The 27,241-nt window shown below is 46.3% G+C and overlaps 1 protein-coding gene across 1 annotated transcript; it reads left to right on the forward strand.

The window, feature by feature from the left end:
* The first annotated feature begins 7,331 nt into the window (after positions 1-7,331).
* LOC149370293 (clavesin-1-like) lies at positions 7,332-20,611 on the forward strand. The gene is made up of 5 exons (XM_089561133.1): positions 7,332-7,607; positions 12,122-12,361; positions 15,271-15,464; positions 18,817-18,927; positions 20,193-20,611. Exons 1-5 carry the CDS (start codon positions 7,451-7,453, stop codon positions 20,232-20,234), a joined length of 744 nt encoding a protein of 247 aa, XP_089417259.1. The 5' UTR covers positions 7,332-7,450; the 3' UTR covers positions 20,235-20,611.
* The last annotated feature ends 6,630 nt before the right edge of the window (positions 20,612-27,241 follow it).

The following is a 27,241-nucleotide window of genomic DNA, read 5'->3' on the forward strand; positions in this document are numbered from 1 at the left end:
TCTTTTAGAGTTAAGCACAAGGCCAGCATGGCACAAACAGTCCCGGACGAGCGGTAAACGGTCGTTGTGCTCACTGAACGTCCTTCCGAAAGTGACAACGTCGTCGAGGTAGCACATGCATATTTCCCATTTCAAACCGCGGAGTATAGTGTCTATAAATCTCTCGAAGGTGGCGGGTGGACTGCAAAGGCCCAATGGCATCACTTTAAATTCATAAAGGCCATCAGGCGTAATAAACGCTGTTTATTCTTTGTCCGCGGGATGCATAGAGATTTGCCAATAACCCAACCGAAGATCAGTAGAAAGGAAGTAGGAGGCTGAAAAAAGGCAGTCGATGGCATCGTCGCTACTAGGTAAGGCTTTTCTTGTGACGTCATTCAGACGACGGTAATCCGCGCAAAAACGCCATGATCCATTCTTCTTAGAATTACTGGAGCAGCGCCCAGGGACTCAATTTTTGTATAACACATTTAGTTAACACCTCCTTCGCTTGCTCATTGATCACCTTACATTCGGGCGCGGACACTCGGTAGGGCAAAGCGGAAAGTTGGGCAAGTTGGATAACGTTCATGATGTAAAAAATAGCGCACAGGGAACACACGGGACGGAAAGTAAACGACGCAGACAAGCGCTATCTATCGTTTACTTTCCGTCCCGTGTGTTCCCTGTGCGCTACTTTTTACATCATGGACTCGGTAGGGCTTTTGCCTGATCGTATGTGAGGCGCCAGTGTCAACCCTGTGTAGGGTCCGAGACGAGGGGATGGAAGGTGGGCCTCCGGGCTGCGAAAAGTCAAACATGGTAGAGTGTCGCAGAAGAATGGGCAACAGAGCACAGCTCTCATGCGTCGAGAGCGAGTTGTCGATCATGCTAAGTAACTTGGACTCGTCACAAAACTCTGGAGCTTCCGCGTCCAAGGCGTCGATAACCAAAGCAACGGACAATTTTGAGTCGTGGCTGAACGACGCGTTTCTGGCCTTCAGGCAGGACTACAGATGCTGTAGAACAATTCACTGCCCAAAGATTAGTGCGACCGTTGGTGACGAAAACCAGGGCATGAGGAACCAAAATATTCTTCTTAATGCAGGTTAGATGGTTCGGTTCCGCAGTCGCATCAAACACGTCGACAGTGGTAGCGGGAGAGGAAACCGGTACGCATATGGCCGAAGGAGGGACGAGAGTATCCACTCACAACACAAAACTGGACATTTTTGTCTCACCGAAACAAAACTTTGCGTCCGAGGCGACACTTAAACGCAGCGCTCATAACGAAAACAGTAGCACTGGTATTCACTAAAGCCATCCCAGGTACGCCATCCACTAGCACATGCACTTTGTTCCGCAACATAACTACAGGAAGGGGTATCTCTTCCGGCGGCAGACTTCCAGCGAACTCACCCCATCGGTCGCGCCGACTAGTTTTCTGCTGGAGGCGAGGAGGAGCGGCGTCCGGGTGATGGAGATCGACGAATGTGGAAAGCTGGAGGTGGAGTCACGATTCTATCCGATGCAGGCGAACTATTCGAGATTTGTGGACGCCATGGGTTGTCGAAATCAGGCGGGTAGGACGGGCACCGAGAAGTAACAGGTTGGTAATCCGGCCGCGGAGGATAGCCTGAGGAGCCGTAACGGGTTGGTTGGCGGCGGGGACAAAATCGCGAGAAATGACCGGGCTGAACGCCGCGGTAACATAAAAGAGAGGGACCAGGAGCACGTTTAGCCGGTAAGTAATTGCCGTGCCTATACAGTACTGGGCTAAACGTTCTCGTGGTATGTGGCCGGCACAAGCTGGTAAAAGCAGGGGGCGGTGCTCCGGAGGTGATCGGGGTATGTTTCTCGGCCGGAGCCAACGGGGCACCCGGTGCTCCTCAATGTGCGCTGCATTAACTGCGGCAGGCGGAGGAAGGCGCATGGGATACTCAGGAGGGAGCACGGAACAATTCCGAGTGAGTTCCAGCGACCTGGTCAACTCTTCGCACAGAATCTGGCGGATCGTGCAAGCCAGAGCACACGACGATATTGTGTCTACGGCTGCGGCCGTCGTCACTCCGGCCGTATGTCCGAATTTCTGTGTGATGCGACGCATTTTCAATGTCTCAAACGTGCGGCAGTGCTGGATGACGTCGTACACGGGCTCGAGACTTGTTTGTCGATAAGAAAATTATAAATGTCTTCAGCAAACTCTCTAAGCAGGTAACCGACTTTATCCTCTTCTGTCATGCCAGGAAAGACGACCTTGTATAACTTGATGATTTCTTCGGTGTACTTAGCACAGGTCTCTACGGGAAGCTGAGCCCTTTGCGCAAGCACTTGTTCAGCCCGCTTCTGCTTCACGGAGTCGCCGAAGCACTTCTTGAGCTCCTGTACAAAGCGGTCCCATATGTCGTAAATGAATCCTAGTGGTGTTCACACCACGTTAGGGCCGTGTCACTTAGGGGAAAGACGACGTTGGCAAGTCTGGCGGAAGAGCTCCACTTATTTTAGCGGCTCACCCGTTGGTAGTGGGTATGTCATTCATCCACGTCCTCGCTGGTTGAGCCTGCGAACGGCCGTGGCTCCCGGAAATGCTGCCATGAACTGCGGGGCACAGACCTGGGAGCTTCGCCGTGTAGGGACATCATGGGCACAGAAGGCGGCAGACCAGAAAGGCGACGACTCCGGCGAGGTTGAAGCAGAGGACCCGTCTTCAGGAAACCAGTATACCCGGCACCTTCCACCAATATGTTACACCAAGGGGTTTATCAAGACTGGGACGGAGGATTGAAGACAGTTGGCTCCGCTTGCCGAGGACGAGACGCCACCAACCTCGTTCTCTTTATCTTCGGCTTAGCGACGCTGACCACGCAGAATAGGTATCGCCTTTTCATGGGCGTCACAGCAATATTTGATACGCTGCAGGGCAAGCGCCATATGGCTTTTGGCGGTAAAAACGTGCTCTAAAGAAACAGTGTTCAAAAAAGGATGCACTGCTCAAATAAATTTATGTTTACAGAATGGTCCTTTTTATGACGACGTTGGCTCCCGACCAACGGGCCCGTGCCTATCTGCATATTTCTGCCGTCAGACGAGCTTATGTAACATCCTGTATATGTTGGGAAGTGTAACATCGATTACTGGTGCACTCATGAATAGGCAAGCAAAGACACGGTTTTCGGGCGCCGCGGAGTGACTTGAATGGTACAGGTGCATGCATAAGTAAATGGAGAAGGCTATCGGAAATGAAGCAACACTGTTTATCTGTGCGAAATTGCACATATTTCCGCTACCAACCAGCACATAACATTCCAGAAAATTTCAATTAGGCAACGCGTGGAAAAGTTAGCAGGCAACTGCTTGCTCCGTTAATTTTGTCAGCATCGGAGTCTGCTCGTCGTATGTGGGATGTCAAGTCTGCTTAGCCCTGTCCGTGCAACGATGTCCCAGCGGTGGTTTCGTGTTTTCCTTCGAGCCATGCTATTCGTTGCGGTCTCTTAGTTTACGTTACTGCCCTTGAGGCAATAATATTAACCACTGTAAGGCTTCATGGTATGTTCATCGAGATCCTTTCGTTTAAAGGCGAGAACCTCTAATAAATGATAATTTTAACTCATTTTTAGTGGCAGCCAGAATTTGATTTATGCTGTTAAATAATGAAAAAGATGCACTTACGTCATCCATACTATGGATCATTTTAGGAATAGGCTTAATTACCTGGCCTCGCTAAATGTGGATTTGTTGGGCTGAGAATTCACAAAAAGTGAGCAAAAAGCAAGCCCCTTTGAAGAGGTACTCTCCTTGAGGATAAAGTAGGCACTTCCCCTCATTCCTATAAATCGTATAAGATAAAGTGTACTTCTCGACGTTAATCAGGCTGCGGTTTAGAAGATGACACTTCGAGTATATAGTAGAGGTTTGTGAACAACCGAGCCGTATACGCGTTGAATATTTATGCTAATATCTACCACTTGTGTGAGTATTCGCAGAAAACGAGCAATAGTGGAAATACTGAAGCGCCAGCGGCCTCTCGGCGATGCAACGCTCAATTTAAAGCTATAGCTGTTAAAACACGCGACAGAACATGCACCACCGTACAGATACCTAGGAATTAGCCTGAAACACGATCTGACAATGACTTCCAACGCCCTGAATATAAGTAATTAACATAACTAATAAGTGTCCTTGGCTATCTAAAACACAACATGCGGCTTATTCCGCCCGCAGTAAAACTAACCGTCTATTTAAATTTAATCAGGCCGAAAGTTGATTATGCGTCTGCATCTGGAACCCCCCTCAGGTAAACTTTACCAAAGCCCTGGAGATTATTCATTCAGATTATTCAGATTATTCTTACCGCACCCGCGTTACATCACTAAAATTGCCAGCTGGCCTTCTCTGCCTTGAGTAGCGCCGAAGAGTTAGACTTTGCCGTTATCATAAATCCTACTATTCACCCCTGGGCACTTCTGTCATCACTCCAGCCCGCCGTCATTCACGCCGTATTAACCACCCAAAAGCCGTGCATTCACCTCGAGCGCCAACCTCCTGGCCATCTCAAGTCATTTTTCAGCCAGGCTGCAAGGGAGTGGAAGAACCTGCCAATGGAAACTGCACTACATAACACCCCTGACCGCTACAAAGAATCGATCGAAGAACTAATTACTTTATACATAAGCACATATGCTAGCCCACCCCTCATGTAATGCCCCCTTTCGGACCTATGAGGTAAAAATAATTAAATAAATAAATAAATGCAAATCTCCAATAAGGGGTCGAAAGGCCAAGTAAATATGTTACCGTCACGGTAAAAGTATATGAGAATCCCGCTTTGCTATTGATGACGGAAGACAAAAACTAGAGCCACATGTCAGGTCATGAAAGCGATGACAGCTACCTATGAGACGTGCCTTTCGATTTCGATCATGAATCCAGGGTTTGCTGAATTTGCCTGCGCCCTAGCGCGTCGTCCAGCAGATGCTATGTATTAGCATTATGACCGCAGCCACACAAATGGACCGCATCGCGACGCGGAATCCTTCATACCGAGCGGCAAGATGACACGGGGAATCGGTGTGGACTCGGCTTTTCCAACAGTCCTCGAAAAAACATACGGGGGTGCTTCATCAGACCTCGCGCCAAGATTCGAAGAGAATTGGAAAGTTAAAAGCACAACGGATACGTTTCGAGTAATTTTGCGCGTACTCTATTTTCTTCATTCCAATAACAGGTTAGCAGAATATTCGAAATTCTATTAGAAATTTTCGAATATTCGCACACCCCTAGTACCTGGTGTTTCACTTGAGACTTTAGACAATTTTTGAAAATAGTCTTTTTGACTTGGAAGAGCACTTTTTACGGTATAGCATTATCAGCGCTGTAGTACATCAGAATAAAACTAAGAAGTGCTAACTAGCAGGCTGGTTAAATAATACTGAATAATTAAGTTTCTAGCTTTTACTGTTCGCCGCCTTAATTAGTGAGAGGGGTATAGCCCACCGTTAGTAATATGCATATCAGTTTTTAGAATTTCGAAAGCGTGATTACCCTCGGCACTGGCGCCGAACAAATTTTGTCTATTCTGACGAGTTATGTGCAGTGGAGAGGAGGCTTTGCCTGCAAGCGCCTCGAACGCGCATGTATTTCGGCGCGATGTAGCCAGAATTTGTTGGGCAACACCGCCGAAGGTAACCGTGTTTTCGAAATTCTAAAAACTGATATAGATATCACTTACCCTGAGCGAAACACCGCTCAATAATTAAGGAGCCTAAAAGTAATAGTGAAAAAGTTAGCTATTGAACATTAGTTAACCAGCCTGCTAGATAGCATTCCTTTGTTGTATTCTGATGTACTACACCGCTGAAAATGATATGCCGAAAAAGCGTTCGTCCAACTCAAAAAGCCAAGTTTTAAAAGTTGTGTAAAAATTTAGGTGAAGCACCCTGTATATAACCCTTGCGAGATTCAGCATAATTTTCTTGTACCAGACGTCGCATGAACACATCGGTATTTGTAGCCCTCCCTATCTTTTGTAAACATTGTTAATGTTTTTTGTTCGAAATAAATTTTCTTCGAAATCTCCTGGGCGGATGTGGTTGTTGCGACATACCTACTTTCTCAATCCTTTTTGATCATATGTCTCTATCAGTTACCTTCTGTCTGCATGTGCCATTGATAATGATGCAGTTGGAAATGGGTACTTTCTAGTGGTTTAGAAGGACAGCCATACAAAGGCCGGACAGACTAAATTTGTGGGTAAAGGGAGGTGAAAATATAGCCATTTAATCTATTCCTACAGTATAAATCATTTAGCATTCTGGCATCGCTCACGTATTACGTTTGTTTCTGACGGTACATCTACGTCGGCGGGGAAAGAAAGGAATCTTTACTCGAGTAGGCATTCTCTAGCCGGTTATTCTGCACTTGTTGTCGCACAGCGGAGAGTTATTACAAATGCAGGAAGAGGATAAAAAAGCGCCAAGGTGCCCCCATCACGTTTTCTAGCATTAATTGTAATCCCACCAAGAATCCCTGGATAAAATGTATGCTGCAGTATTGTGAAGCATTCCTTCTCATGAAGTCATAACCTGGAGAAGGAATTACGACTACTCGAAGGGAACGAGAAAACATGTGTGTTTGCTCTGCTCCTGGTTATACTACTGCGAAAAGCATGATCCTGAATGACTGACTCCCAATGCACGTAGTAAAACAAGTTGCGGGGCTAGTTGGTTATGCATTTTCTTTCGTTAAAATTTAAGCATAGTTGGAGTCATACATAGTTGGAGTCAGCGCCCGTCCTGTCATGTCCTCTGTGTATTCGTCCTAAAAGTTAGCGCTGCTTAAATTTTAACGAACGAAAATCCCAATGCACGTTCTTGCAGCTGCTTGAGTCGACAGACAGCTGGCATCCTTCAGAGCTTGCGAGTGCGTGCGGCCTAGGGACATTGAACGTCGTGCCCCGTCCAAAATAAAGTGCGTGCCTCCTCTCTGGAGTACTTGGAAATTTTAATCGAAAGCGGGAACCTGGCTTTGTTAGGTAGACTCCGCACATTTGTACAAACGGAATAGGTTCTGGTTATCTGCGGAAATCCAAAGAATAGAGCACATTGCTGAGTTTAAATCACAAGGTGTCACAACGACGTCCAGCTTGGAGACTGTAAATCAATTACCCAAGCGCGCTGTTCGGTGAACTCATGTGCTTCGTCGTTCTGATGTGATAGGTATGCAATGTTTAAAACTTCTTTGTTTTTGGTAGGTCTACAGTGCCTGTCAGGTGCTTGACAAGCGGTCCTTTTGCAAATTTCTACACTGGCCTCCAGCGTGCGCAAGTCGACAGGCGCGACCAGGACTGTGCTTCGGATGTCACGTTCCTGAAGTTCCTCTAGAGCGGCTGGTATTCGCCCGCGAACTAGCCTCGAAAAAGTGGTTCACTACTCAAAGCTTTTCTGCTAACCTAATTGATTCACGGATAGCCACGATGTTGGGCGTGTACCGAAAAAAGTCAACCGAAGACACTTACGACACCTCTGAAGAAGCACTTCCTTTTCATCTACAACGCCTTGCCGAAGACGACCTTGGCGAGACCCCTATTAGGAGGAAGGAGTCGCTAGAAAAACTTGAGAAGCTTTTATCAGGTGAGTCGCAGAAAGTATGAGCAGTCATGAGTTAAAGTATTTTTCTTTTCCTCTATCTTTCCTTCTCTACTCGCTACTCAAAAGATCTTAACGGTGAGCTGTTCTGAGAGCCCGTTCACTCTTGCGTGCAGTTAACAAATCTGTAGCGCGCTGAAAAGCAAGATGCCGCAAGTGCTTAACGGATGAAGTGGAAAAATAGCGCTACGTGCTGGTACGATATCACAAACACATCGAGGTAGAGACTAGCCAGGCCGTTCCTCATTTTTCAGAGAGGGGGGGGGGGGGGGGGGGTGTTACCCGACTAATAGCACTCGTTTGCAAAAATACTTGGAGAGTGGTCCGTCTTGCCCATGTTCGTTCTTCGATCGTCGTGTCCACTCTTGCGCCTTGTATCATCGAATCATGCACCAACAAGCCCAACAGTGAATTATTCTCAGGTGCGCTTCACTTGGTGTAAGGTCACATGTAAAATAGCGCTACGCTGGCGATAAATTCTTGCGAATTTCGTGGTAAAACATAAATAGATTCTCCTGTCGCCGTGCGCTGGCACTGCCACGTATCACTCTTGCCTGTAGACGTCTTATTAATTGTCCCGGACCACCAAATACTGTCGAAAAGAGTAGACGCCCTTGCTTCCAACAAGGAATCAAAATAAGAACTTCTCAGCATAGCTATGCGTCGTTTGCTAGCCACTGGCAGAGATAGCAGCGATGCTACATTGCGCTGTAGTGTGAGGCTCTGTTATTAATGGTACGGCAAAACAGCGCTGACGGACGGGATGGAAGAAGAGACAGACACATGTGCTTTGCCGTACTATTCAACATGAACCAACCAGCCCTACTCAGCTCTCTCCTTAGGCTCTATTATAACTACCTGTCCAGTGCTCAAATAAAGGGCAAATAAAAAAAAATGAGCGGATACTTAAGCTACGCATTAAGGGCATGACTCGATTGCTTAGTGGGTTAGACTTTCTATTCTGAGAAGTTTGACAACTTTTAACGCCTTTTTCATTGTTTAAATGGTTTGAGTGAATTATTTCATCAATTACTCACTCTAAACTTTCTTAATTAGCATTATCAAGCCTTGTATTTTATTCTGAGCGTTTTGACACCTTTTAAAGCCCCTTTCCAGCATTCTGACACTTTTTGAACCCCTTTCCCATCTTTTTCATTTTATTGTTTTTTGTAATCAATTATTCAACTAATTACAACGATTTCATTAACTCGTCATCGCCTACCATACACCAATCAGCCATCAATTACTAGAGCCAAAAATTATCATTATATCATTTTTTTTTACGCAGCCCCGATTATTTCCGAAACGCGGTGCCGACGGCTTTTCGACCAAACAAGCTGTCCATCGCGTAAAATGCCTTTAACTCTCGTCACCTGTTCGCCCCAACGACAGGAACATCTCGTGTCGTTTGGTTGCCGGGCCCCTCAAGCCTGGATTATTGCAGTAGAGAAGCCTCTTCCATTGTCTCTCATATTTCAAACCCACTAAGAGCGGCAAAGTTCTCAGGAGGCTTCAGCAAACGTTCCATGATGGTCAAAGAGCAGTAAAAACTAAGCAAAAGCCTCAAAAAATATTATGGAACATTATTTCCATCCAGGGTGACGCAAAAAAAAAAATGAACGACAGCTTCAAATCCAGCCTTTGGAATTGTTACAAACCTGATTAGTTGTTATATTGTTTCCTGAGCTTTCATTTTATTTTCTGGTTGCCATAGCCATATCGTGGCGCAGGATTTGAAGGTATATGAGCATTTTAGGCGGGACCACATTCGAATCGGCACTTCTGTAATCCACTCTTTCAAGCTGTAGGGTTTTATTACTGAATACCTGGAGGATTCAATTCTAGCAGTTTCCGCAAATATAATTCGCTACACATTCTATCATTATTAACAATTTACAAAGCACCCTCCAATTGACACAATAATTATTGCTTTTTTGTTGTTGGGCTCAATAAGCTAGTTAAACTTCAGTAAGGTAGCGTTATCGGGAGATGGCCTTGCGCAATTTTGAAAATTCATTATGCATAGAACACACCATCAGAGTGTCTCAGAAACAAAAATACTAAACGTTCAGCAAGTGTTCAGACTTACCTTGATGGGGGAATTCTATTATGGTAACAGAATGAATTACTCAACACTAGCCAGCTCTACAAACCAATACCAAACAGGACCTCCGCTTGACACACGACACCCAGAATTCAGGCAAATGATACGAACTATTTTATAAACTATGGGCTTCAAATACTTCACCATATCTTACCAGCACTCTTGAACTCTTTAAAAACATTAGGCTTAAATATTCCTAGCATACCGCTCATACAAATCAAATCCTTCTCACGTGCAAATTTTTAACTCTCTTTTTTTGTAGAAACGAGCCGCTGCCATGATTTAACACTGTGTATTAATTTCATTGCTAGAAAGGCGTCCAGAGAAAATCACTGTTATGCTTCAAAGTCTACCAGTGGGTTAATTTCACTAATGAGTGTGTACTTTTTAAAAGTTTTCATGTAGATAAAAAGCATTCTCGTCATCGCGGCAGAGATTGTGCCTCTTCTTTTTATGTAGAAACGAGTCACTCCCATGATTTAACACTGTGTATTATTGATTGCTGTGTGAGCATCGGTTTAGAAAGTTGTCCAGAGAAAATCGATGTTATGCTTCGGGTTCTCCCTGTGGGTAAATTTCGCTAAGGTGTGTGTAGCTTTAAAAGTTTTCATGCAGATAAAAAGCATTCTCGTTATCGCGGCAGAGATGTGTGCGTTGCTTGTACAGGCGCCCACAGACATGACACGAATGACAGAAAACGTGGAGTGAACCAGCGCCATCAAACGATGGTGATCGAGTGCGAGATAATGCTGTCCGCATGTGTACGGCGGCTGATGATAGCTGGTGCACAACTCGCTTTGACTGCTTCTTCAACTCTGCCTGATCGCCGCGTATACAGCGCGCTCGTTACGTAAGCGTTTCTCCGCGTTTTGATCCCAGATGCGCGTACGGACACACAGCAGTGCAGTGTGCTTCCAAGTGCACCCGTATATTCCGAAACTTCAGGCAGCGCACCACACTGCTAATACTATTTTTTTTTTTGTTAGGTCGGCAGCCTTCGGACAAAATTAACAAGGCGCAGGAGTTGAGGAAGCTTTGTGCACAATTTAGTGTTCCAGCGATCAGAAAACTGCAACGAGTTGCTCGCGCGTGCGAGGCTACATCCGGAAGCAAAATGGGGAGAAACCACGCGAAATGGCCCCGTCTAAGCGGCGGTCAGGCACAGGCGAAAAACATGGTTGAAGTTTAGTTGAACTATGCGTGGTTTAGCGGCTGACTCGCTCCGTCTATAGCGAGAACTGCAATGCGAATGCCGCGAGTATGGCGCCGGCTCTTTCTTCCAGCATAGGGCGAGTTTCGTGGTTAGTTACGAGGCCCCACCTGCCAAGGCGGCAGTCGGCGCAGCGGTCGGCATGGCGACGGCGCGTGGTTGCAGCTTCGGCGAGTGAAGTGATACGTAGCAGCCGTGGTACGTGGCACGTGATACGTACTTGGCACGCACGTGGTACGTGACACGTAGCAGACGTGGTACGTGGCAGCCACGTGATACGTCACTTGGCTGCCAGAACACCTCTCCTCCACTTGAAGGTCAAATTGCGATGCCGATGACCTTGGCTTGACTAGGCCAGTAAAGCTTCCGCTTTAAAAGCAGTCAAAGCGAGCTGCGCACCAGCTATTGTCAGCCGCCGTAAACATACCGAGAGAATTATCACGCATCCGATGACTATCGCTTCGCGGCACCGGCGACAGACCGAGGCACGCTTTCTGTCATTCGGGTAAAGTTTGTGGGCGCCTGCACAGGAGTTTCAGGCTCGTCAAGCTGCCCCAAAAATCTGTTTCCCTGGGCCTCCTCGATAAGTATATATGTAAATAACTCAGTTGAATTGAATCTGAAATCGCCTCAAACTCTTAAACTCTTAGTGGGGACACAATAGTCCGCGCCGCGATAACCCGGTCCCCTAGTTGTTCAAAGTGCCACAGGGTGCCTCTTCCCTTAGCGGACTATTTTCGCGCGCAATTTGAGCATGTTGCCAAGAGCCTACGTCCTGTAGCAAAGCAGTAACTCTCGCCTGGTGATCACTAGAAATTTTTTTGGTTCATCTATTTACGGCTGGCTCGTACATCACCGTGCCACGCGCATGCCATTGCAAGCAGTCTTCTACCGGATTCCGAAAAAAGAAACAAAAACGCTTACTCATTTTATGGCACGGTGGCACTGAACGGTGGTCTGCCATTCGTACTCCAAGAAACAAGAGCCGAGCGAAAGCATCCGGTTTCTATAGCAACTAGATGGTTCATATAGTTTTCTTTTTTTCTGCGAGTGAAGTTTTACTCCTCGGATAATGAGGATCTGCTATCACAGGCGCGGTCTGGCCGCTGACAATGGTAGCGTTTCGCGTGTTGTGTCCTCGCCTGTATACGTTATACTGCCGTTGTGAATTAACACCACTTGCAGAGGAGCCCGATCTCAATTCAAGGAAGGACACCGAATTCCTCCTCCGTTTCCTGCGAGTTAGGAAGTACAACGTGGAGGCCGCCTTCCAGACCATCAGAAACTACTACTACAACCGTTGCACCTGCAGTTCGGTGTACCGCGAGTTTTTGCCGTCGACGGTACCCTCTGAAGCACGGAAATTGGTCATGGTGATGCCAGGAAAGGACGTCTATGGGCGTCCGATCATGTTAATCAACTTAGGCAAGTGGTCCCTGGTCACACTTCGGGGGGTGAATTGCGCGTGTGGGTGACCTGAATTTACTGCGTATCAAAACGTACTTAATTAAGGGCGCCTCACATAGATGCTGGTTTGATGTGCAGCTGCAGCGGCCAAGGGCCGTAGCCAAGCGCCCTACTCGCTTTGTCGCATGCGCCGTTACATTTACGTTGATGACATGACAGGTATTCAGGGGAAATCATTTTCTGGACACGTGGTGCTGCCTGTACAAATGCGAAAATGAAATTGTAGAAGCTGAAGGTAAAAACTGTAGTAGCTGAAGGAAGCAAAAATTGCTTTCAAGCTTCGCTGCGTGTCAGTCGCTAAATGTCAGGAGCCCAGTATAATTGCGAGCTCTTAATGCACCCACTACCGTAGGACCGCGCATCATCTTTAGACAGTGAGCCCGTAAAGGTTGCCCTATGAATTTACGTGGCAAATTCATACCAGTCACTTCGATCCTTTAGCGAGTGACATGGTGATTATGTTTTGGGTCATGTGACTTTTGTATTACATTCCTTCTTCACTGCTGCTTTAATCCTGCGAACATTTCAAAGGACTCAATTTCTGAAGATGATTGGCGCATCTTGGAGATCAGTTGGACACGTGGGTGCTTGGTATGCCCTGCGAGCATGGGCGTGAGGTATGCAGGTAGAAGTGGGACAGCAGAGCTCTGGACTTAGCGCCGACCAGACGCGGGCTCATGCTGCGTAAAGATACTTCCCTGCTAAAAGGAACGCTGAGCAGCAATAGAAACTGGCCCCTACCGATAGGGTACCGCGTTCCAATCGCATCGATGCCAATCTCACCACCAAAAATATGCATTCTTGAAACAACAAAAACAAACGAAATCGAATTCTTTCCTTCACCGGCCGATTTTCGAAATGAAATTAGTGCGTCGAAACTGAATTTCTTCGCGGATATCAGAGGGCACGCTACTCAGCCATTGACTTTAGCCTCTGTGTTCAGTAACCATGTAACCGGTTCGAATCGCCTGAAAGAAAAATTTTTGAATCCAAATTTTTCGGTGATATTTTTTTTGTTGGCTGAGAAACGTCAGTATAGACAGAAAGTGCCAGAGAATACATAAACGTGTTTTTTCTGAGAACAATTATTCGGTTGAGTTGATCTTAGTTACTCTATGAACTATGGCTGCGACCTGAAAACGCTGGCAAGTTGCGAGTATGTGCAGCCCGGCGACACTCAAAATTTAAATGCGACGAGCCGACACCACTTAAAGGAACTTGAGATGTTTCATAAAAAAGTAGCAAGGCTGTTTAGCACCGAAACTACTAAGGCCTCTCACCGCCAGCGTGATGCCAATAAAGTGAGATATGCACCCCATTCTATTGGTGGGCACGTGCCCTTTCTGACTAGCACACGTGGGCATGCTAGCGCCGCGGCTGGTTCCTCCCGATAACTCCTTCACACGACCACGGCGGATGGTGAGAGTGGCCCGTCTGTGCATGTACACAAATATCCGCCAACAAACACTTTTTCATAGACTTCATCCTTCCATAGGCACGCGGACGGGGCTCGGTTCTGTTTGCCCAGCGATCCTCAGTCTCTGGCTTCCAGTAACCCCGGGAAGTGAAGCGGGCAGTCCACAGGCTTAGCGGTTGGATCAGTGGCTGGAGGGACAGCTGGCACATTCACCCCGCAATAATAGCAGACAAGCGATTACCCTCAAGGGTGTGCTCAAGGGAGAACAGCCACAAAGCGATACTTTTAACGCGTGCTTCGAGTTGGTTTTAGCATCCAGAGTACAACCATTTCTACAGCATTGCCATCCCGCCTTTAATTTATTTTATGCAGCGTCCTATTCTACTGTGATTGAACCGAGGGATCAAATTGTGGGGTAACAGCAGGAAGACGCATTTGAAGGAACTCCTAATATTTTTAACATATGAACAGTACCAGCGGCTTAAGATATCGATGCGAAGTCCTTTCTAACGTGACGGGGATGATTGTTTCGAATTTGACCGTCTTTTTTACCATAAAATTAGCTACGAGTTCTTTTCTGTTTTGTGAAGACTGGAAATGAATGTACAAATTCTTGTCTGGCTAGACTTCTCCGCCAGTGTCTGTGTGTTTGTGTGTTTTTCTTCATCTTTCCGTGTCCTGTCTTAGCCAACGCTTGCAGCTCCAGCATTGCCAATCCCCATCCCCACCGATATCCTGCTAGTCACCCTCTTTTTCTTAGCTTACGGCGCTGGTCATTCTTCGTTTTCGATGTCGTTTTTTGCATAGGATGCCCACAAGACACTGTGGTGACTAAGTGGCTGCTGGCAACAAATCTGCGAAATCAATACTTGCGCCAGTGGCCGCACTTTCATGGGACCGATGTGCAAAGACGCCTATATACTGACGTTTCCTTGCACGTTAATGATGCCCACGCGGTCGAAACTAATCCGTAGACGTCAATTACACCACACCTCATTACACAAAGTGTTCCTTAGGAAGATGAAGATCCACACAACAGTCGAATCAGTGGAGCTCAGTGGCAAGAAATGGAAGAATAGAAGTTCAATGACCCTGTGATAGGGCGCTCTCTCAAGGTACATTGGACACATGGCGCATTAGTCTTCTCATTAGCATGGAGGGTTTGATAGTTGGTGCTGTCGCGAGAAAGGTGTATACTACTAAGGGCCCCTCAGCTTAGATGTAAAGCGCAAACGGTATTATCCTTCGGTGCGGAAAATGAATTTCGCAGATCTCTTTTGCTAACTTCGTTAGCTTATTGCGGCATGCGACGAAGGGCCCAGCGGAGTATGTACAGCGCACACTCCAATGATTTATCTGTTCTTGCATCATTCTAATGAGCACGCCATGAAAGTCAGCTGGTCAAAAGAAACAAACATTGATGCTCCTCCTCATTCTTTATCCCTTTCAGGCGCTTGGTCGGCGAAAGTGACTTCGCACGCCCTATTTCACAAGGCTTGCCTGATGTGCCTGGAACACATTACGTCATACCCAGCAGCCCAGACTGTGGGTATTGTCCTGCTGATGGACTGCAACAAGTTCGCGGTAGAAAACGCACTTGCTTTGAAACCGGGAGTAATTAAAGCAGGGCTGGAGTACGTGCAGGTAAGATATACCGTGAACGTCGTTTAAAATCCAACGCAATAGCGCAGTAGATGGTCCGAGAGCTCAAAGCAGTGAATTCAAGCTTAGAAGGTAAAATAGAATTCCCAAGCCCCATTGCATTTTGGCTGGCAGGTTAGTGAAGTAGCTGGAAATCTATGAGCTTAGTCAAGCAGAAATTCACTCTTACGAACATCCATACGAAACCAAAAATGTGCTTTCTTGAAAAACTTTTTCGTTCATCATTCATTTGGGTAATTGTTTATTTATTTATATCGTGTTCCTTCATGGCCAACGGCATGAAAGAGGAAAGCGGTTGCAAATGTAAAAAGTAAAATACAAAAAACAAAACCTGATTGGGGTTCTCTTATTGAAACAATTTCGGGAGTGTCGGCTTTTACCGTGTTAGCCGAAGCTTTTATGGAAAGTTGCTAGTCTTTTATTGTTACTGTCAGTGGACGTAGGGGATATAAGTCTGCGGTTTTACGTCACAGAAACGACTGAAAAAAATTGTTAGTTCTGCATTATGGGTTACCCACTGCGTAGGCGTAGTATAATCGCGATAACAGGTTACACGGAAGATGGACAAATTCACGTCGCAAATCTCAATGATAAATTATCTCCAGGAAGAGACCAATGCGACATATATTGCCACACGAACGTATGAATATCGGGTTAAGGTTGACCTCCTTGTATACACAAATTATAGTGGTTTTGATATTAGATAGAAGAAAAGATTAAAAAATATCTAAAATTGCACACTTAGCAGGAAATTCCTCTCCATTGCAGGAGAGACGTTGCGGCATTTTATCCTACGAATAATAAAATACCAAACAAATAGTGGTGGACCTTTTTGACAGTGAGAAGAATCAAATTTCAGTACATCATAAATGTCAATAACAAAGTTCTATATGAGCACAGGGGCGCTGGAAACACACCAACAACAACATTCATCTGTTTTAAACGACGTATATCCAAGTAAGCTATAAAGGAGCATTAATATGCATGCAGAGCAGAGCGAGAATTTTCCAGATCAGTATGAAAATATAGCCTCGTGGTCACACAATGCGATCGCAGCAGTGGATAGAGAAGTTATCACCGAGAGGAGGAATTTTGTGGCAAGGATTACCTGAGGGCACCCAGAGTTCGACGTTCGGGCAGAAAATATTTCGGGAAGTTAGCTTGTAGATTCTTCGCGACCCAGAATTAAATTTAACTGAGTTTATTTTCCCAGTGTCATTTGGAGAGGGCGGAGGATAAAAGCTGCGAGAGCAGCTTGACGAGTCTATCGGCCCCTACAGTGCGTGGCGGCCGACGCCAATGCAGAAAAATGAGTACTAATACAAAGACCGAGATAAGTTAGTCGCCACTGCAGTGTGGGGCAGGTAAAAATAAACTTGAAGAGACATACCTACATCCAAACAAACAAAATCAGTGTAGAGCAATTACAGCTAACTAGAGGAGGTGGATCAGTTTTAAAAGTTATTTGTGCAAAATTTCAGACATGATCACATATACAGCATTGAGCGTGTTCAAAGTGGGTGGGAATGTGTTTTAAATACTTTGTGTACCATATGTAGTACGAAATGTTTAAACATAAGAGTACTGAGGGTGTCTGCTGTGAAAGTGTCCAGTGTTAGTACGAAGGACTCTTAAGTGGCGGAGGTTTTTGTTATCCTTAATTAGGTCATCTCAGTATCCGTCGAGCAGTCTTGAGTGGCAAAGGTTGATATTTTTACCATATTACACTACTTGACCATAGTACTACATAACTATACTAAAGTATGGCATAAACACTTGAGATTCATATCATATTGCCTACGCGGCATCGATCCACTAATGCATAACCGAAATTTTTAGTTCGTGCCTTGAAACTAAAATAGGAGGCCATTTAAGCCCTAAATCCCGATGCACCGTGCATTCAATACAGTATGGTTTTGTTTTTTTTTTGTGTGTGATTTTTGGAATGCGAAAGAGTGCAGTAATATAAAGTGCCAGGGCTATTTAGATTCGGTCATTGGGTGTGTAAAAGAAACAGGTTGCTGTTCTGTGAAAGCACGCCATTTGACGAAACGGTACTGTCCGTACTTCGGTCACGGACCCATATTTGAATCGCAGCAATTTTCTTACCTACTATATGCTTCTTTCCTTGATCTCCCCCCCCCCCCCAGATAATCTAGTTAGCAAGACGTTAAGCTGGATTTATAAACTTGACAAAGACGTGCAAACATTCTTCCAATCTTGCGCGCTTAGTTGCCTGCTATTTTGCAATTCATTTCTTTCTTTTCTACATTTCATCAAAGGCGTTTCTGCTACTGCCTTTTCATGCAGACACGCTTGAAAAGCCTTTGGTCTCGTAAATCTGAAGTCCTGAGAAGCGAAATCAGGAGCTGTTTCTCCGTAATAAGCGAAGTGACCGAGTGCTTTTTGCTGGAATATTTCTCACGCACAGGAGGAGCGGCGAAATAAGACAGAAATGACGCGTGCTCTAATAGCGACTCGTCGTTACAATGAACGCTGTCGACTACGCAAGAAAACATCCACAGAAAGTAATGCACAGCTGTAAAGAACCGAAGTAGAAATTCGCGTGCTAATGAATGCAAAGGTTTAAGAAAAATAAAAGATTAAAAAATTAGTTTCAACAGCAACAAAAATCGCTACATCTTTAGGAATATTGTACCTTAAAAAGTTTTAAAAGCCTGCAAGTTATCCAACGAGAATTTTCAGAAAATTTCAGAGATGTACAGGCGCGGCCATAAGTAAACAGAGCAGGCTATTGCGTTCGAAGTGCAATCACGCTTTCTCCATTGGTAATGAAGAAGCATTGTTTGTCTACAAGAAAGGCCACCAACCTCCTCTACCAGCATGCGCGTACCACTTATGGAAATTTCAATTAGGTGACGCGTTAAAAATATTCGAAGACAGTTGCGTGCTCCGTTTACTTTTGTCCGCGCCTGTACGTATGCTTACTGGACAATAATTTCATCAGGGAAAAGCACACCAACTTTTCCCACAGCACTACCAGCAGTTTTAAGTGGTGCACACAGCTGTATGCTGTGCATGCAGAAATCGCTGAGAAGCATTGCCTAGCCCTCCTGTGCCTTTGTGGGCTTGCTTGGCAAAACTGTTGCAAATCAAATGCGAGTTTATGTATTTTTCTCGCCAAGACGGGAACAAATTCGACAGATGGCGGCATGAGCTGCGGTATTCATTTTGCAGAATGTTTTGTACATGCTAGCTCACGCATGAAGACCACGCGTTATATTAAACTATAAAATATACATCTGATCCTGTTGCCTCAACCGTGTCCCTGTCTCGTGTTTTTTTTCCCCACTCTCTTGGTGAAATTCATCAGGACTGCATGCCGTCCAGGATAAAGGCATTCCATGTGGTACATCAGGCGCACGGTTTCGACATATTATACGCCATCATGAAGCCTTTCTTGAAGACAAAGTTGGCCAGACGGGTGAGTGAGAATGGGCGCATTGCACTTCATAGCGAGGTGTCGATAACCAAAACGCGATAACCAACAAGGCTTTTCTGTAGCATGCAATCACTCATCCAGCAGTATTCCATTTTTAACATAACTCTGTCGGAGGCGCAGCTTCATTTGGATACCAAACGAGTTGAAACTCAAACCGTAAACCAAACGTAGGGTTTCCGTGTTTAAACATTCTATATCTTAACGAAGACTCAAGTTCAACTTCTCGCTCTCCCGGTGATAATCTTATGTCCACTATGGGTTTTCGCACCTATGCCACGTAGCTGTAATAATGGAAGTCACGTAGTGCGAAAATATTTCTCACTAATACGAGGGTGCAAAGGTCACGTCACTACCCACGCGCTAAGCGTGTGGAATTCGATGTAAAGTATGCGGGAGTGTAGGCAGGAGCAGGAAGTCCTGCCACTGCCCGGTATGGATGGATCGTTTATTTAATGCTGCTAGGTATTGTGCAGACATGATCGATTCCTTGACTGGAGTTTATTGCAGTGAAAAACGGACGGAGATGTACTCGCGTGACGCGGAAATCGATTGCTCTCGGAACCAAGCCCAACGCTCCTGCTTGCTGGCTTCTCCGGCTAAGCGATGCGTCTCAAAACTCTGAGCCCCTTGCAAAGGTTGAAAGCAAATTTGCTCACTGGAGTCATCAGTGCTCTAACCGGGGGTGATACAGAAGGGGCAGAGTGACTTCGGATTGTCTGTGATCTTCTATCAACGGTGTACGTCGTAATGGTTTCGGCCTACAGTTTCGAATCAGTGGCACGGCACGAAGAGGCTACTGATAAATATGAGGAGGAAAATGCTCTAACTATTCCACTGTAAATGTTTCACCTCATATTGATAGATTAATGAACAGTGTACTAGCTATCCTCACGTGCGGGGTCAAACTAGAACCACTGCACAAGCGACATGCGCAGGCCTGTGCTTGCTCCTGTTATGCAAAACATTCTCGATGATAGCAATAGATGAAGTTAATGAACTAGTAGCACATGATTATTTTGTTTTAATAGTAAATACAGCTTTGTTGCATTTGCAGAATCAACGTTTTGCTTGATTTACGATTCATAAACATGTTGTAGAGGAACTCTAGTTCCACGGACTTCTTACCTCGTATTCGATACTTGAAATCGAGTATTTGACACGCATTTGCTCCTCTTTCTCGTTTCACTCTCGTATAATGAGAATTATTGTTGCCAAAAGCCTTCGGCTAATGCGGTTTTCTCTTGAAGTTTCAATTCCATGGACAGAATTTCGAATCACTTCACAAGTAAATTTCTCCGGAGAATCTACCGCCAGATCTGGGAAGCCAGGCTCCACCACTTGATTGCGGCGGCTTCTGGAATGAACTGGACAAGCTAGAAAATCGCTTCGCAGCTGAAAACCACTACGGCTACTCCAACAAGTACCTCGGAGACTTCGCCACGAAAGAGGAGATAGAGAGAGATCTGGAATTTTTGTGAGAGAGAAAAAAAGAAAGAAATGAAGCCCGAGGTGTAAGTGAGATTGGGAAGTCTCCAGGTATACCTAGCGCACGCGCCACATAAATATGGAGAAATATTCATGGCAAAAAGAGCTAATTTTCTCTCTGTTATTTAAGCAAATTTTCTCAGTGCGCTTCCCAAAAAAGGGTTTGTCGGGGCTGGTTTCATCAAAATAAAAATTTAATTGACAATCTCCATGCTTTTTTTCTTGCTGGCGTTAATAGATGTAAATGGCCGCATAAGGTGCCTTCCGCAAATTGATCAACATCCACAGAAACTTATAATATAGTCCTAAATGATAAGGATTAGTCAATGGCGCCTAGGTCAGATCGTTATGTATATTTTCGCTGCTGTCGCTCCCGAGCAGTTGATAGAAGACACTACGCACAAAAAAAAAACTGCGGCATGATCAGTTGGACCCTCTCGGTACCTAACAACTGGTTTATTGCAGATACGCCTCCTACCTTCAACGACACAGGGCATGCGTGCCAACCATAGAAAGCAAAAAAAAAAACATCATTTCGTCAACCCGAAAAATTCCAACTCCTTGCGGTACAAGTAGATGGACGATCGCTAACACATTTATCAGGCAGTAACCTCGCGATTTCCGAGGCTTCAAGAATTTCACCTTCTGTCTTTTCCTTCGCGAAATCAATAGCCTTAGTTCGTCTGAAAAGCGGAGTGGATCTTGTTTATCATGCTTGCAGGACTTGAAAAGCTTAGGTACACGCTGCCCACGTGTATCGCCTAAGGAATTCGCATGATCTAATAATCTGGTGTCACTGCAGCTGCCCGTTTTCCTGACATACGCCTTACCACAGCTGAGTTGAATCTCATAGATTACTTTCGATGTGCACGGTGCAAACTCGTTCCTGCTGTTAGTGCCTCGCCCAACCTTCTTTTATTTATCTTTTCTTGCTAAATTTCCAATACGCGACAGCTTCCAAGGCGCAGAAAAAAGGAACGCTGCCTTGAATTTACCGGCGACCCTGTTCAGGTCGTGCGAGACCCTGTTAACAGACAGTATAACTTCACACTTTCGTCTCTCTTGTGCATCCGCCCCCCGAGGCTTTGAGTTGGGGAGTAAGGAGTTCAACAGCGAGTCAGCGACTGCCTGAAATAGGGCAAGCATTCTTGCTCGGTTACTGTATAATTGCGCTCCGGCTTGCTGAGCGAGCGACTAGCATAGGCAACAACGTGCTCTTTGTTATCGCATCGCTGGAAGAGAACAGCGCCGAAGCCAACACTGGTGGCGTCGGTATGAATCTCTGTGGGAGCGGAGGGATCAAAGTGGCGAAGTAGAGGGTGTGGACGTGAGACGGAATTTTAGTTGGCGGAAGGCGGAGTCGCACTCAGGTGTGCACTCGGTGTCCATCTTTCTCAAGTAGACCTGTCAGGAGGTAAGCTACTCTGCAAAGCGATGAATAAAGCGCTGAAAGTAACAGCACAGGCCCAAGAAACTCCGCAGCTTTTTGACAGACTTTGGTGGCTTGAACGACTCGACAGCTGCAGTCTTGGCTGGATCAGGTCTGCCGCTGTCTTCATCAACGAGGTGTCCAAGCACTAAAGCTTGACGCGCTCCAAAGTGGCTCTTTTAGAGTTAAGCACAAGGCCAGCATGGCACAAACAGTCCCGGACGAGCGGTAAACGGTCGTTGTGCTCACTGAACGTCTTTCCGAAAGTGACAACGTCGTCGAGGTAGCACATGCATATTTCCCATTTCAAACCGCGGAGTATAGTGTCTATAAATCTCTCGAAGGTGGCGGGTGGACTGCAAAGGCCCAATGGCATCACTTTAAATTCATAAAGGCCATCAGGCGTAATAAACGCTGTTTATTCTTTGTCCGCGGGATGCATAGAGATTTGCCAATATCCCAACCGAAGATCAGTAGAAAGGAAGTAGGAGGCTGAAAAAAGGCAGTCGATGGCATCGTCGCTACTAGGTAAGGCTTTTCTTGTGACGTCATTCAGACGACGGTAATCCGCGCAAAAACGCCATGATCCATTCTTCTTAGAATTACTGGAGCAGCGCCCAGGGACTCAATTTTTGTATAACACATTTAGTTAACACCTCCTTCGCTTGCTCATTGATCACCTTACATTCAGACGCGGACACTCGGTAGGGCTTTTGCCGGATCGGATGTGAGGCGCCAGTGTCAACCCTGTGTAGGGTCCGAGACGAGGGGATGGAAGGTGGGCCTCCGGGCTGCGAAAAGTCAAACATAGTGGAGTGTCGCAGAAGAATGGGCAACAGAGCACAGCTCTCATGCGTCGAGAGCGAGTTGTCGATCATGCTAAGTAACTTGGACTCGTCACAAAACTCTGGAGCTTCCGCGTCCAAGGCGTCGATAACCAAAGCAACGGACAATTTTGAGTCGTGGCTGCACGACGCGTTTCTGGCCTTCAGGCAGGACTACAGATTCTGTAGAACAATTCACTGCCCAGAGATTAGTGCGACCGTTGGTGACGAAAACCATGGCATGAGGAACCAAAATATTCTTCTTAATGCAGGTTAGATGGTTCGGTTCCGCAGTCGCATCAAACACGTCGACAGTGGTAGCGGGACAGGAAACCGGTACGCATATGGCCGAAGGAGGGACGAGAGTATCCACTCACAACACAAAACTGGACATTTTTGTCCCACCGAAACAAAACTTTGCGTCCGAGGCGACACTTAAACGCAGCGCTCATAACGAAAACAGTAGCACTGGTATTCACTAAAGCCATCCCAGGTACGCCATCCACTAGCACATGCACTTTGTTCCGCAACATAACTACAGGAAGGGGTATCTCTTCCGGCGGCAGACTTCCAGCGAACTCACCCCATCGGTCGCGCCGACTAGTTTTCTGCCGGAGGCGAGGAGGAGCGGCGTCCCGGTGATGGAGATCGACGAGTGTGAAAAGCTGGAGGTGGAGTCACGATTCTATCCGATGCCGGCGAACTATTCGAAATTGAAATATACATGGACGCCATGGGTTGTCCAAATCAGGCGGGTAGGACTGGCACCGAGAAGGAACAGGTTGGTAATCCGGCCGCGGAGGATAGCCTGAGGAGCCGTAACGGGTTGGTTGGCGGCGGGGACAAAGTCGCGAGAAATGACCGGGCTGAACGCCGCGGTAACATAAAAGAGAGGGACCAGGAGCACGTTTAGCCGGTAAGTAATTGCCGTGCCTATACAGTACTGGACGAAACGTTCTCGTCGTATGTGGCTGGCACAAGCTGGTAAAAGCGGGGGCGGTGCTCCGGAGGCGATCGGGGTATGTTTCTCGGCCGGAGCCATCGGGGCACCCGATGCTCCTCAAAGTCCGCTGCATTAACTGCGGCAGGCGGAGGAAGGTGCATGGGATACTCAGGAGGGAGCACGGAACAATTCCGAGTGAGTTCCATCGACGTCGTCAACTCTTCGCGCGGAATCTGGCGGATCGTGCAAGCCAGATCACACGACGATATTGTGTCTACGGCTGCCACCGTCGTCACTCCGGCCGTATGTCCGAATTTCTGTGTGATGCGAGGCATTTTCAATGTCTCAAACGTGTGGCAGTGCTGGATGACGTCGTACACGGACTCGAGACTTTTTTGTCGATAAGAAAATTGTAAATGTCTTCAGCAAACTCTCTAAGTAGGTGACCGACTTTATCCTCTTCTGTCATGCCAGGAAAGACGACCTTGTATAACTTGATGATTTCTTCGGTGTACTTAGCACAGGTCTCTCCGGGAAGCTGTGCCCTTTGCGCAAGCACTTGTTCAGCCCGCTTCTGCTTCACAGAGTCGCCGAAGCACTTCTTGAGCTCCTGTACAAAGCGGTCCCATATGTCGTAAATGAATCCTAGTGGTGTTCACACCACGTTAGGGCCGTGTCACTTAGGGGAAAGACGACGTTGGCAAGTCTGGCGGAAGAGCTCCACTTATTTTAGCGGCTCACCCGTTGGTAGTGGGTATGTCATTCATCCACGTCCTCGCTGGTTGAGCCTGCGAACGGCCGTGGCTCCCGGAAATGCTGCCATGAACTGCTGGGCACAGACCTGGGAGCTTCGCCGTGTAGGGACATCATGGGCACAGAAGGCGGCAGACCAGAAAGGCGACGACTCCGGCGAGGTTGAAGCAGAGGACCCGTCTTCGGGAAACCAGTATACCCGGCACCTTCCACCAAGATGTTACACCAAGGGGTTTATCAAGACTGGGACGGGGGATTGAAAACAGTTGGCTCCGCTTGCCGAGGACGAGACGCCACCAACCTCGTTCTCTTTATCTTCGGCTTAGCGACGCTGACCACGCAGAATAGGTATCGCCTTTTCATGGGCGTCACAGCAATATTTGATACGCTGCAGGGCAAGCGCCATATGGCATTTGGCGGTAAAAACGTGCTCTAAAGAAACAGTGTTCAAAAAAGGATGCACTGCTCAAATAAATTTATGTTTACAGAATGGTCCTTTTTATGACGACGTTGGCTCCCGACCAACGGGCCCGTGCCTATCTGCATATTTCTGCCGTCAGACGAGCTTATGTAACATCCTGTATATGTTGGGAAGTGTAACATCGATTACTGGTGCACTCATGAATAGGCAAGCAAAGACACCGTTTTCGGGCGCCGCGGAGTGACTTGAATGGTACAGGTGCATGCATAAGTAAATGGAGAAGGCTATCGGAAATGAAGAAACACTGTTTATCTGTGCGAAATTGCACATATTTCCGCTACCAACCAGCACATAACATTCCAGAAAATTTCAATTAGGCAACGCGTGGAAAAGTTAGCAGGCAACTGCTTGCTCCGTTAATTTTGTCAGCATCGGAGTCTGCTCGTCGTATATGTGGGATGTCAAGTCTGCTTAGCCCTGTCCGTGCAACGATGTCCCAGCGGTGGTTTCGTGTTTTCCTTCGAGCCATGCTATTCGTTGCGGTCTCTTATTTTACGTTACTGCCCTTGAGGCAATAATATTAACCACTGTAAGGCTTCATGGTATGTTCATCGAGATCCTTTCGTTTAAAGGCGAGAACTTCTAATAAATGATAATTTTAACTCATTTTTAGTGGCAGCCAGAATTTGATTTATGCTGTTAAATAATGAAAAAGATGCACTTACGTCATCCATACTATGGATCATTTTAGGAATAGGCTTAATTACCTGGCCTCGCTAAATGTGGATTTGTTGGGCTGAGAATTCACAAAAAGTGAGCAAAAAGCAAGCCCCTTTGAAGAGGTACTCTCCTTGAGGATAAAGTAGGCACTTCCCCTCATTCCTATAAATCGTATAAGATACAGTGTACTTCTCGATGTTAATCAGGCTGCGGTTTAGAAGATGACACTTCGAGTATATAGTAGAGGTTTGTGAACAACCGAGCCGTATACGCGTTGAATATTTATGCTAATATCTACCACTTGTGTGAGTATTCGCAGAAAACGAGCAATAGTGGAAATACTGAAGCGCCAGCGGCCTCTCGGCGATGCAACGCTCAGTTTAAAGCTATAGCTGTTAAAACACGCGACAGAACATGCACCACCGTACAGATACCTAGGAATTAGCCTGAAACACGATCTGACAATGACTTCCAACGCTCTGAATATAAGTACTTAACATAACTAATAAGTGTCCCTGGCTATCTAAAGCACAACATGCGGCTTATTCCGCCCGCAGTAAAACTAACCGTCTATTTAAATTTAATCAGGCCGAAAGTTGATTATGCGTCTGCATCTGGAACCCCCCTCAGGGAAACTTTACCAAAGCCCTGGAGATTATTCATTCAGATTATTCAGATTATTCTTACCGCACCCGCGTTACATCATTAAAATTGCCAGCTGGCCTTCTCTGCCTTGAGTAGCGCCGAAAAGTTAGACTTTGCCGTTATCATAAATCCTACTATTCACACCTGGGCACTTCTGCCATCACTCCAGCCCGCCGTCATTCACGCCGTATTAACCACCCAAAAGCCGTGCATTCACCTCGAGCGCCAACCTCCTGGCCATCTCAAGTCATTTTTCAGCCAGGCTGCAAGGGAGTGGAAGAACCTGCCAATGGAAACTGCACTACATAACACCCCTGACCGCTACAAAGAATCGATCGAAGAACTAATTACTTTATACATAAGCACATATGCTAGCCCACCCCTCATGTAATGCCCCCTTTCGGACCTATGAGGTAAAAATAATTAAATAAATAAATAAATGCAAATCTCCAATAAGGGGTCGAAAGGCCAAGTAAATATGTTACCGTCACGGTAAAAGTATATGAGAATCCCGCTTTGCTATTGATGACGGAAGACAAAAACTAGAGCCACATGTCAGGTCATGAAAGCGATGACAGCTACCTATGAGACGTGCCTTTCGATTTCGATCATGAATCCAGGGTTTGCTGAATTTGCCTGCGCCCTAGCGCGTCGTCCAGCAGATACTATGTATTAGCATTATGACCGCAGCCACACAAATGGACCGCATCGCGACGCGGAATCCTTCATACCGAGCGGCAAGATGACACGGGGAATCGGTGTGGACTCGGCTTTTCCAACAGTCCTCGAAAAAACATACGGGGGGGCTTCATCAGACCTCGCGCCAAGATTCGAAGAGAATTGGAAAGTTAAAAGCACAACGGATACGTTTCGAGTAATTTTGCGCGTACTCTATTTTCTTCATTCCAATAACAGGTTAGCAGAATATTCGAAATTCTATTAGAAATTTTCGAATATTCGCACACCCCTAGTACCTGGTGTTTCACTTGAGACTTTAGACCATTTTTGAAAATAGTCTTTTTGACTTGGAAGAGCACTTTTTACGGTATAGCATTATCAGCGCTGTAGTACATCAG

This window comes from Amblyomma mixtum, chromosome 1 (assembly GCF_055824585.1).
Source record: "Amblyomma mixtum isolate Tamu chromosome 1, ASM5582458v1, whole genome shotgun sequence".
NCBI classification, from domain to species: domain Eukaryota; kingdom Metazoa; phylum Arthropoda; class Arachnida; order Ixodida; family Ixodidae; genus Amblyomma; species Amblyomma mixtum.

Coding starts and splice junctions, on each gene's coding strand:
- LOC149370293 (XM_089561133.1), top strand. CDS start 7,451: ATGTTGGGCGTGTACCGAAAAAAGTCAACCGAAGACACTTACGACACC. Junction 7,608..12,121: donor ACTTGAGAAGCTTTTATCAG/GTGAGTCGCAGA, acceptor CACCACTTGCAG/AGGAGCCCGATCTCAATTCA. Junction 15,465..18,816: donor CAGGGCTGGAGTACGTGCAG/GTAAGATATACC, acceptor GAAATTCATCAG/GACTGCATGCCGTCCAGGAT.